This window comes from Mirounga angustirostris, unplaced genomic scaffold (genome assembly GCF_029215605.1).
Source record: "Mirounga angustirostris isolate CCGP_5_RB_7025 unplaced genomic scaffold, mMirAng1.0.hap1 SCAF_15, whole genome shotgun sequence".
In the NCBI taxonomy this organism is placed as follows: domain Eukaryota; kingdom Metazoa; phylum Chordata; class Mammalia; order Carnivora; family Phocidae; genus Mirounga; species Mirounga angustirostris.
The window spans coordinates 25,494,916-25,507,126 of NW_026991723.1; the positions used below are offsets into that span (position 1 = coordinate 25,494,916).

The 12,211-nt window shown below is 42.1% G+C and overlaps 1 protein-coding gene across 1 annotated transcript in view; it reads right to left on the reverse strand.

The window, feature by feature from the left end:
* SLC28A3 (solute carrier family 28 member 3) overlaps positions 1–10,265 on the reverse strand; it is a 54,984-nt gene extending 44,719 nt beyond the window's left edge. The window contains exon 1 of the mRNA XM_064579878.1: positions 10,188–10,265. Within this exon, the coding sequence (XP_064435948.1) occupies positions 10,188–10,265 (78 nt within the window). The remainder of the gene's footprint in view (positions 1–10,187) is intronic.
* Between the last annotated feature and the right edge of the window lie 1,946 nt (positions 10,266–12,211).

Below are 12,211 nucleotides of genomic sequence, written 5' to 3' on the forward strand. Positions count from 1 at the left end.
CTAACAAATAGTTTTTTTGTGCATCTACTATGGGCTAGAGAATGCTGTTGCTGAGCACTGAATATATGGTCCCTGGTGTCAGGGAATTTAGAAGAGAAGCTGTCAACCATAAGTTACACAATTAACTATTTTACTGTAGTCATGACAAAGACTGAAAAAGCGCAACTCCTACACATTGTAATGCTTTTACAGATTAATTAGAATGAACTTAACTGTGTCTGAAATTCCAAAGATGCAACCCCTTTAGTCATGGGGGAAACAGAAATGTTCCTAACAGCTAAACATCTTCTTTTTTTTTTTTAAGATTTTATTTATTTGACAGAGAGAGAGATAGCGAGAGCAGGAACACAAGCAGGGGGAGTGGGAGAGGGAGAAGGAGACTCCCTGCTGGGCAGGGAGCCCGATGTGGGACTCGATCCCAGGACTCTGGGATCATGACCTGAGCCGGAGGCAGACGCTTAACGACTGAGCCACCCAGGCGCCCCAACAGCTAAACGTCTTCTTATAGTTGAGAAAAAAAATAAGGAAACAAGGATATAATCCCTTTGACTCTATCAGTTGAAACTAAAGTTCTTATTCTCACTGCCTTCTCGGATTTGTTTTTAGTAGGCAAATCTCTAGTCTGTCTAAAGGGATCCAGGGTGATAATAGATCTCTCTTTTTTTTTTAATATGAAAATCCATTTGATGCCAAAGCCTGAATCACCTCCAGGATGAAGCCTTGGTTTCTCGGGCCGGCCTTACTCTTGTGCTGTTTTGGGAAATCATGGTCACTTCCTAAGTATTAGTCTTAACCTTGAATCAGACTATTTCATGCCAGAACAGTTGATAGTGAGGCATTAAAGAGAATACATCAGTGTGCCATACACATTTGAATTTGCTTACATTTGGAAAAACGTTGCTTTTTGACAATTCCTAAAATCACTTTTGTTATCAAGCACATCTTTCCAAAGAGCATTGACTAGATGAGTATAGATTAATTAGAAACACATGGAAAAAATTTGGAGCCTATAATTTTTTTTTTTTAGAGATGCATTTAACTAAATAAGAAATGGGTCTGAATGAACCAAAGTATTTGAAAAATAACTTTATAAAGTCCTTTTGAAGAGACACAGGTGCTGGGAGCCAAGGTCTCTCAGTCTGGCAGGGACCCAGGGTGGCTTGTGGTTCACATTTGGTTGACATTAAAACAATTGAAAGTTGCCTGTTGGTGTCTTCCATAGTTTCCCATCAGTAGATTCTAGTATCTGCTATATGCAGAAGCAGACTTCACACCTGGATTTCAAAGTTTGGTTTGGCCCCTGCACCAGAATAGCATCCCCACCTAAATGGTTTGGTTAATGGTTGCTGATACCTGAGCATTTGCTACGTGCTAGTGCTTTCTACTAATCTCCCCATAGTCCTATGATGTAGGGTATTAGAACCTATTTTTGGATGGGGAAATAGATACGGAAGTTAGATAACGTGCCTAAATGGAAGGCCTAGCAGTCTGGCTCTGAAGCCTCAACTCTTCACCCAAAGAACCTATGTTTTGCCCTCCTCATAATGATTCAGTATGTGACTTTTAACCACCCACCCCACCCCAGTGTGGCTTTTCTCGAAAGCTCATTCCTTTCTTCTCTCTCCACTTCCTCCTTAAGAAGGGGCCCCTTGTTATCTCCAGCCAAGGTCAAAGTCACGTGCAGTATAGTCAGTTCTTGGGCCATTACAGACCACCTCTTATTCCACCTGTGCCTTTTAGATTCTTCCCCTCCTACTTCTTTCTTCCCTCGTCTCTGACCTCAAGACCTCATGCTCTGAGGAGGAATGAGGAAGTAGCCCTGTGGGTCAACAGGAAGCCTAATTTTGCTGGCTCCTGGAAATGTCTCTTGTTGCTTTTGTGTGCATCTTTGTCTCTCTCTCCCTTCCTTGCTGCACCCAGCATACCATGGACCAAGACCTTTGCTCCCACCTGCTCTATCTGCATGGGTCTGGCCCTCAATTAAGTAATTTCTACTTCAAACCTTCCTGGGCAAGTTAGATCAGTGCCTTCTAACCAACTTCCTCCTTGCAAATGTTTCTAAACCAATGGACTCAGGTGGAGGAGAAACTAGGATGCAGTAATTTGAGTTAGAAAAATAAAAATTATTTAAATGCTAGAAAAGTTGTAAAAAGTAATATAATTCAAAGGGAGGGACACTGACAGGGAAATAGGACCCACAGGAGAGGGGGGACAGCTGTACAACTTTATAGATTGTGCTGTCTGGAACTATGCCATGCTCCCAAAGTTGAGCAGGTGGAGAGAGTAAGGCAAGTAGATAGTCCAGAGCGGAGAAGATATGCTTGTCTTGGCCCCTTTTAATCTATGACTGACACTTTCTCATGGTGCAGAAAGCCTTGCCTCACATTCATGGGCTGTTTTCTGACCATGTTTCATGGAGAAGTTTATACCATTACTTTGATTACCACTCCTTATAATCTGGCTGGATGGTTTATTCTAGAATGTTCCTGAGTCCGCAGAATACAGAAACTCAATTTTATTTTTTTATTTTTATTTTTTTCAGGTGATTTTAAGTGACCAGGATTCTTTCTCTCTCTCCGTCTCTCCCTCTGCCCCTCCCTACACCCAGGATGAGAATTTTATTTTATTTATTTATTTTTTACTATATTTTAAACCTAAACTTATCACTGGTCTTAGATTTTTGGGATCAAGGTTTTGAAATCAGCGAAGAGCCTTGAGGTGAATCAGAGCTGGCCTCTCATCCTTTCTGGCTCTCTCTTTACCACTTTTTCTGTGCCCCTGCACATGCATCTCATACCTTCCCATTCAGGGCCTCGGCTTCTCCACACAGTGTGATACGGAAAAAAACAGTTTTTGACATGGTAACTTAGGGAATTATTTGTGCCCTACTGGGTATTTCCTTCTGCTTAGCATCTACTGAGTAGGTGCTCAATATATATCTGTTGAGGGGCGGCTGCGTGGCTCAGTCAATTAAGCGTCCGACTCTTGATTTCAGTTCAGGTCATAATCTCAAGGTTGTGAGATTGAGCCCCATGTGGGGCTCTACACTCAGGAGGGGTCTGTTTGAGATTCTCTCTCTCTCTGTCTCTCTCTCTGCCCCTCCCTACCCCCAGTGCTCTCTCTCTCAAATAAATAAATAAATATTTAAAAAATATATATTATTATATAAATTATTATATAAGAATTATTAAATATTTAATTATTTAATATTATATATATATATTTTTGTTGTTGTTGTTGTTGAATGAATGAATGAATGAAAGCAAGCAAGCCTGTAAGTATTCATTGCGAACATTTGGGAAATATTCCCCACCTCCCAATCTAGGTGAGACCACCTTCTCATGTCACGAATAGCACTTTTTACAAACTATGTTGTGCTGATTTGCCATTGTTAACTAATTTTAACCAAATGGTAGCTGTTTCCAGCTTTTTGCATAATGCCTGGCACAGTGGCAATAAATTTTTGTTGACTCAATAAATGACACACTTTATGTCAAAGAGTTTTGACTTTTGGAGGGAAAGCAAACAAAGCTTTGAATTTACAGAACTGGGAGACTGAAAGGAATATTGAGACATGCACAGGTCCATTTTCCTGCTTCCCAGTGGAACCATTCCTGGTCATCATGTACTTTGTTCCTGAACACCCACAGGAGGCTCTTTAACCATGTGACTCATAGTATTTTCCTAAGAAACCTCTGTCTTTATTTACTTCCAGAAGACATAAGACACGCATACCATCTTTCTTTTCTTTTCTCTCTCTCTCTCTTTTTTTAAATTTCCTTTCCAGGAAAAAGAAAGAACAATCAGGCATGCCAAGACTGTAAGCGGCTTCTGGGTCAAACCTTAGCCCATGTGTGGAGTAGAATTAGATGCCTCTGAATCCAGATCCCAGCTTTGAGTGAAAATCATACTGTACTATGTGCGCCTAAATCTGCAATCTGAAGACAGAATTCCAAACTTCTGTAGCCTGATGGAGACTTGGGGCTCCTGCTCACAATAATCTGTTCTATGTAAAATTCCAAATGCTCCCACTTCTGATTATTTTCAGTTTGACCAATGACAGTTCAGCTAACATCCAGGGCCGGCTTCTCATCAACATCAACAATGTCTGGATGAAATGGGTCAGTAGGTGCTACCACCTTCATTTTAAATTAAGAGATTGTGAAAAAAATATGTAAATAAAGTAAGGGACTGTGGAGTAAAGTAAAAAGTGAAATCCCTAAGTCCTTCCCCTCTGAGGTGTCATGGAAGTGCCTTGGGTTCTAGCCATCTAGGTTGTTAGAAATAAATCTAGATATGATCTGATTTGAGGAAAAGAGAGATTTTTTTTTTTTTAATTTCCTGCACAAAGGCAATTATTGTCATGTGTTTTCTGTTTTAATTCACTTGTGGAGGAGAGAAGCATCTCGATAGTTCTGGCCAAGCTTGTCTGGAGTTGAGTTAGTGGAAACTTACTCAACCACCTGGTGTGATTCATGTGGCCCTCCCTCAGGGGGTTAGAGAGAAACAGTGCTCTTCCTCTTTACTTTGCATAATTACTTCCAACCTCTGAACTTCTCTATTCAAATGATCTGTGCCAAATATTCTTGCACTTAGATGACCTCCCAAATTTTGACCTCCATTGAAAAAACTCTTCAAACCAGACTGGCTCACCAGGCAATTTAAGGAGTAGGTCAGCTTTTCTCTGTGTAGAGTGGAGGCACATTTCCCATCTAGTCCTGTCTCAGGTCTCACATAAATGGGTCCCAGCTCACTGACGTCAGAGCGAGCATGGGCTCTGTGGCTCTGAGGGCCACCAGTGGTAAAATCGGTGCTGACTCATAGGCAGCAGGCAACTTAGGCTGGGTTTCTAAGGAACACCCTTTAGTAAAAGTATTCCTTCACAAATTGCCTGAATGTTCACCCTTAGGAATTCTGAGCTTTATCTGACCTCTCTTGCTGTCAACTTTCCACTCTCCCTCTTCTCTGGATCCTTCCCCCAACTTGGAGTTTGGAAAAATCTTTCAATTGCCCTATTCTAAAGAGACTTACCCTAAATATGGACACTTGATAAATATGGTATTTGTCAAGTGGGGAAAAGATTTTTTTTTTTTAAAGATTTTATTTATTTATTCATGAGAGACAGAGAGAGAGAGGCAGAGGGAGAAGCAGGCTCCCAAGGAGCAGAGAGCCCGATGCGGGACTCGATCCCAGGACCCTGGGATCATGACCTGAGCCGAAGGCAGACGCTTAACCATCTGAGCCACCCAGGCGCCCAAGATTTTTTTTTTTTAAGTGACGCTGAAATAATTGGATACCTGTGTAGAAAAACAAAAACTTGATGACCACTTTACGCTATACATAAGATCTCATTTCAGAGGGACTAGAGTCCTCAGTGTAGAAGGCAGCAATGAGCTTTTGGAAAATATGGGAGGGTCTTTATGATATTGCAGGGCAGAAAAAGATGTCTTAAACAGGATATATAAAACAGAAACACTTGATAAATGGGACCACAATATAATTACCTTTTGTGCATCCAACTAGTAAAGAGTGAAAGACAGCTTAAGAGGGGTAGAAGGCATTTGGAAAGCATATAACTGAAAAAGGGCTTGTATTCAGAACATTTAAAGAACTCTTTCCAAATCAGTAGGAAAAAGACAAAATCCAGTAGAGAAAATGGGCGAGAGACTTGAACAAGTATTTCATAAAGTTGGCATCTAGTGGCCAATAACAAAGTTAAATGAAAATGACACCTCAAAAAAAAAAAAGAAAAAGAAAAAAAGAAAATGACACCTCAATGTTACACTACTTACTATACATCTATCAGAATCACTGAAATTAAAAAGACATATAAATATTGGTGAGGCTCTGGAGTAAAAGGAACTCACACTTTGTGGATGGAAGTGTAAATTGGTAAAACCACTTGGGAAACCAGTTTGGCATTATCACTAAAGTTGAAAATACATATGCATTCCCAATGACCTAGCAGTTCCACTCCTAAATATAACGCCAAATAAATTTGTTACATATGCATCGGGAGACATGTCTGAGAGTATTTATAGCTGCATTTGTTTGTAGAAGCTCCTAAAAGCTCCAAGCTTAATGACATAAATGTCCACCAACAGTAAAATAGATAAATTGTGCAATGTTTATGGAGAATACTGTGTATCAATGAAATTGGATGAATCAACTCAGTTACATGCAAACAGCATGGCTGAGTCTCAGAAATACAAAACTGAGCAAAAGAAGTCAGATACAAAATTATTCCTCTTGCCCAATTCCATATAAATGTTTTAAAATAGGAAGGAATCTTCTTGTAATTTTCTGTTTATATAAAATTTAAAAGCAGGCAAAAGCAGTGCTTGGGGATTCATAATTATAAGTTAACATATAAAGCAAGGCAAGGAAGTAATTACTATAAAGTTGGGATCATTGTCACCCCTAGGGGTGAGGGGCAGTTGTGGCAGATGTGCAGGATTGGGGCATCCGACCTGAGGGATGGCGATGTCTTGTTTCTTGACATAGATGGCACTTTATAATAAGCTGTCTTTGATTTTGTGTGTTTTTCTGCATGTTATATTTCACAATGAAAAATTTATTTTGAATAAAAAAGCCCCCTGTCTATAGCCCCAATCTTGCCTTCCCTGAGCCTGTCTCTCTCTTCGATGCTCTGCTCTCCACCAGCGGGAGGAATATCCTCTCTTCCCTTATTTTCCCCTTTTCTCAGCTCCCACGCATAACACAAACTGTCCCCCATCCCCACCTCCGGTCACCAGTGACCTCTTGGTTGGCAAATCAAATGAACTTGTCTTTGCTGCTGACCTTGTAGTTCTCTTTTCCCTTGGCTTCCCCAGACGCTTCCCTCTCCTGATGCTGCTCCTCTTTCTCTCCCCATGGCCTCTCTGCTTCATTCTCTGATTGCTCCAACTTCCCAACTCCATAAGCACTGGGGCTTCCTAGGTTTCCCCCCTGCTGGTCTCATTCATGCCACTAGCTCATGGCTGTGCTAACGGCCCCCAAATGCATGATGTCCCCTTCCAGACTCCAGGTGTGCGCATGCCTAGAGCTTCCTGCCTCCTCTTCATCTTCATCTAGGGGTAAAGAATCACCCTAATTTCATCCAACAGGACTCAAAATGAACTCATGGTCTTCCTTGCTCCAACCCTACTTCTGGATTTCCCGTCCACATAAAGGGAATCACTTCTAGGTTGAGCTCTCAAGCTAGAAATGTTGACTTGTCACTCTTTAACCTGCCCCAGCACCAGGACCTATTACTCTTATGTTCATACTGTGTGCTAGGCACTTGCTATGGTCTGAATGTGTTCCTGCCATCCCCCCCAGATTCCTGTTTGGAAAATCTAATGCCCAATGTGACAGTGTTAGGTGGTGGAACCTTTGAGGTGATCAGTGTCCTTATAAAAGACACCTTCTGCCATGTGAGGACACAACAAGAAGACAGCTGTCCATGAGGAAGTGGGTCTTCACCAGACACTGAATCTGCTGGGGCCACCATCTTGGACTTCCAGGCTCCAGAATGATGAGAAATAAATTTCTGTGTGTACACCGCCCAGTCTGTGGTATTTTGTTATAATGGCCTGAACAAACTAAGACAGCACAGTTTTTAAAAACAGATATTACATACTTTTTTTTTCTAACATATTACCATATTACCTCATTTAATTCTCTCAACCCCAAGATATGATATTATCATCCTACTGTACAGAGAAGAAAATGGAAATATTAATAACCAGAGCAGCTCTTACCCCACCCTGACTCAATGCTAATACCATGGCCAAGGGGGCCTACTTCCAGTATTGGTATTTCTGCCCAGTGCTGGTTTCCACCATGATTATCATCCCACCCTCCTAAATGCTGTCCCAGCCACACACAAATCTCTTTCCATTTTGTCCACCCTCAGCAGGGCTAGTAGAGTACTTTAACAACTTGATAGTGTAAATTCTGGTCGATTCTTTCCCAGTGACTTAGCACACATGGAGGCCGTGTGATCTGGGGCCAGCCTGCCCCCATCCCTACTCTCCAGCCCCAGCTCCTCATCTTCTCTATCCCGAGCTCACGTGTTCTTTCAGGCTCCTGGGCCCGTGCGGACAGTTTTCTTTGCTTGTTGTGCTCTGCTGATACCCCTCCCTGTTCATCTGGGAAATCCCTGCCCATCCTGTAAGCCCTAACTGAGAGACTCCTAGGTCAGCCCAACTCCACTTGCATATGTATTTACAATGCACTTGGTGCCAACTTCTAGCATTGTATTTTGTTTTTGTTTTATATCATCTTACAATTGCTTATTGGTTTCTGCCTGCTTTGCTCCTGGAGGGCAAGAATAGTGTATTATCCGTTCTTGAATGGTGTCCCTTTCCAGTAGTGGTCTTATCAGCGGGTGGGGGGAGTCAATGGTTTTGCTGAATAAATATGTGTCTGTGGAAATTCTTGTCAAACAGCAAGCATTGGAAGAAATAACCTGGTCACTGTTTGTTGATGTTGGTGTATGGTGTTCTGCTGGGTTTGAGACATGGAGATGCTGGGTTTGAGCCCTGGAGATGCTTTGTTTTGATAGAAGAGAATGAGGGATAGAAAACAGGGCTATCTTTGGTGGATGTGTGTCCTCCTCACTGACTGGGCTGCCAGTTGCTGGTGACATGGACCCCGCCCCCCCTCCATTGCAGACATCTTTGTCTTGCTGTCATACTCACTTTGACTCTATCCCATTCTATCCCTTCTATTCTCTTGAACCATAAAAGGTCCTTGGCATTATGCTTCTTTTCTCATTTAACCCTTATGAAGGGAATCAGGATATGCCACCCCAAAATATACCACTTTAGCATGAGAGTTATTTTGAGCTGAAAGCAATTGAGAAAAAGCAGACCCAGAAAGAGCTCTTCGGTCTTCCTCTCTCTGTCTAGAAACAGGACATGACTTTCCCTGTGCAGGTGTCCCGTCTCCCATAACGGAAGGAGGACAATGACCCTTGTCACTGGACACAGAGATGATACTGGGTTAAAACTGCGTAAACCTCATATCAAACCTATCTTCCATTAGTTTCTCCTATATATTTCCTGGTCACTTTCCAACAGCCTATTAGCCCTAAAAGCCCCATCTCTCTCTCTTTTTTTTTTTTTGTCTAATCACTTCTCCACAATTTTTTGCTCTCTGTTAAAATGGTATATAAGCCCCTGAGTCTTACAGCTTCTTTGAATTTTTCACTTCTTTTCTGTGAAGTTGCATGAACATAACATTAAAAATATTAATAAAATTTGTATGCCTTTCTCTGGTTAATCTGCTATTTCCCAGTTTAATTCATAAACCTCAGGTGCTGAATCTAAGAGGGTAGAGGGCAAGACTTTTCTTCCCTTACACTTACAACCTATGAGATGAAGATCACTGCAACTACTGTATAGATAACTGAACTGAAGCTCAAGGAAGTCACAGTAATTTGTGGATGGAAGACTTAGGACTTGTGCCAAAGCCCTTTAACCTTCCTCGTTCCTTTCTTGGCTAGTGTCTAAAAGTTTGTTTTGCCATTTTGGTGACCCTGAACCCCAGGAGGTTGCTGACACCTGTTTGTGTGGGCTCTTGTGTCAGCTTAAGGAAGGAAACACAGCTAAGGACATCTCTGAAAAATCCCCATCCCAGAGCGGGTCAGAACAGCCCAGTGTGTCCCTGGGACAGGACTGCTTCCCGGTCTCTGCAGCACCCAGCCCCGAGGTCAGAGGCATTAATCACTCAGTGGGTTTTGGTTGATGACATGAGACTGGTTTGCATAACCTGGCTGCACTGGGGCGGGCACCCAGGCCACCATCGGACAGGGGCTTTGGGACCTGGTGTAAGAGAAGGAACCCCTCCAGTGCTCACTACATCCAGGATCTGGATTCTCCCCATTCTCTCTGTTTTACCAGCTCTTTGGAAAATACTGCAGGGCCTGCAAGCCCAAAACAAAAGCCAGAGAAGGTAGTCTTGTTTCTAAGTGACAGGGAAAGTCAGGAATCAAAACAAGTTCGATTAAAAGAGACTTTTCAGGTTTGTCAGCCCGAGAAGAACCCAAGGAGGAAAAAACAATAGGTTTAAAGAGTTTCCTGAGAAAATCTTATTGCGTTTCAATAACCCTGCTGCTTTCCTTCAGAAACTTGCCAGGGTGGTTAGAAAGAGCATTATTTCCATTGACTGGGTCTTAAACACAAGATAAGATGTCCGCTCACCTGGAAGCTGGTGTTGCTGTAGCCCTCAGCCACGGGGGCTGTCATACTCTTCAGCTCTACAACGTTGTTGCTGCTCATGGAATTGGCTGGGCTCTGAATTCTTTTCAGACGTCTGCTCTAGAAGTTCCTCGGTAGCTCTGAAGAGGATCACAGCCTCTGCTGATGTCAGAATGCCACCTGCTGTTTGTGGGAACCTGGGCAGGGATTGCATTTGCCAAGGTGAATCTGTTGGGGGCGGAACAAGAGTCATAGGTGGAAGGCGGGGAGGCTTTCGGATCCACCCATCTCATTAATCTTCCTGATGAGCCCTAGGATTGCTGGCCCGTTTTTACTCAGGAAAACTCTTGCAGTGCACAGAACAGAAAAGGATGCTTTCTCAACGGTCAGGAGGGAAATATCTGTTTCCTATGGGTGGTGGTGGGGACTAGGAATGGGGGGGAAGCAAGGAATGTAAGGGCTGGTTGCTACCAATTGACCACTATTCTGTGCTAGGTCCATGCTCAGTGCTTTGTATATCCTAGTCTTGGTTTCTCTTAAGTACAAACAAAAACAGAGGTGTGGTAAAGTTAATAGTTTGCTCAGGGTCATTTGGCTAGGAAAGGGACGGTGAGAAGTCAAATTCATGTCTAGATGATTCTGAAGCCTTTTTACTACAACCCTGACTACAGACTGGATTGCTTTTAAAAATCCAACTCCTAGAAGTGCAAATATGCAGCAGATAAATGGAATGTGACCAACTGCTTACTTAATAAAAGGATTCTTTAGGAAATTATTAGCTATAGGATTCCTTCAAAATAGCAGTTTCCTTTTAGTACATTTCAAATGAGCTACAATTGTGGGCCTCTGTGGAAATGTGAAACATGCTTATGATAAGTGAAAAGCTAGAATTAATAAACAGAACACTGGAAGACAATATCAAATATTACTAATGGTTATTTCTGGGTTGTGGTTTTATGGGTGGTTCTTATTTTCTCTTTCAGACTTTGCTGAGTTTTCTATAAAAAGCATGATTTACCATTATCATGATATAGACTATATAATGATTAAGAGCTCACTGGAAACACATGGCCTGGGTTCAAATTCTGGCTTTACCACTTAACTGCAGCAAACTATAGCTCAAGAGCTAAACCCCAGCCAACTGTTTATTTTTTTAAAGGTTTATTTATTTATTTTAGAGAGACTCAAAGAGAGAGAGAGAGAAAGCATATGCATGGCAGGTGGGAGGGAGGTGCCGAGGGAGAAGGAGAATCTCAAACAGCCTCCCCGCTGAGCACAGTACCCTATGTGGGGCTCAATCTCACAACCCTGAGATCACAACCTGAGCAGAAACCAAGAGTCACCAAGAGTCAGTTGCTTTACCAACTGTGCCACCTGGTGCCCCAAGCTGCTTATTTTTATACATACAGCCTAAGAGCTAAGAATCGTTTTTAGATTTTAAATGGTTGGAAAAAATCAAAAGAACAGATATTTCATGACACATGCAAAGTATGTGAAGTTCAAATTTCAGTGTCCATAAATAAAATTTTGTTGGAACACGAACATACCTATCCATTTATGTATCATTTACGGCTGCTGTTGGTGCACAAGGGCAGGGCTGGGTAATTGTGACAGAGACTGGTGTCTGAAAATAAAAAATATTCACTACCTGGCTCTTTATGGAAAATGTGTGCTGACCCCTGACTTACTAGCCATGTGAATCTGGGCAAAGTACTGTGTTCTCTGTGTCCCAATACTTCATCTAAAAAATGGGGATAATAGTTCCCATTTTACACTATATGATTGAGATGACGAAGTGTGTTAGTACACTTAAAAACACATGGAATAGTCCTGGGCACATAGTAAATTTGTTGTTATACTTACCTTAAAATGTTAAAAAAGAAAAAGCATGATGATCTCTAAACAGTAGTTTGCATGTGTCTTAGGGATATTCTTTCTCCCCGAGGCCAGGTACACCTACAGCTGAGCAGGTGAGATATGTTACACTTACACGGGAAGGCACCGTGCCCTCGCTGGACTGGCGGTCA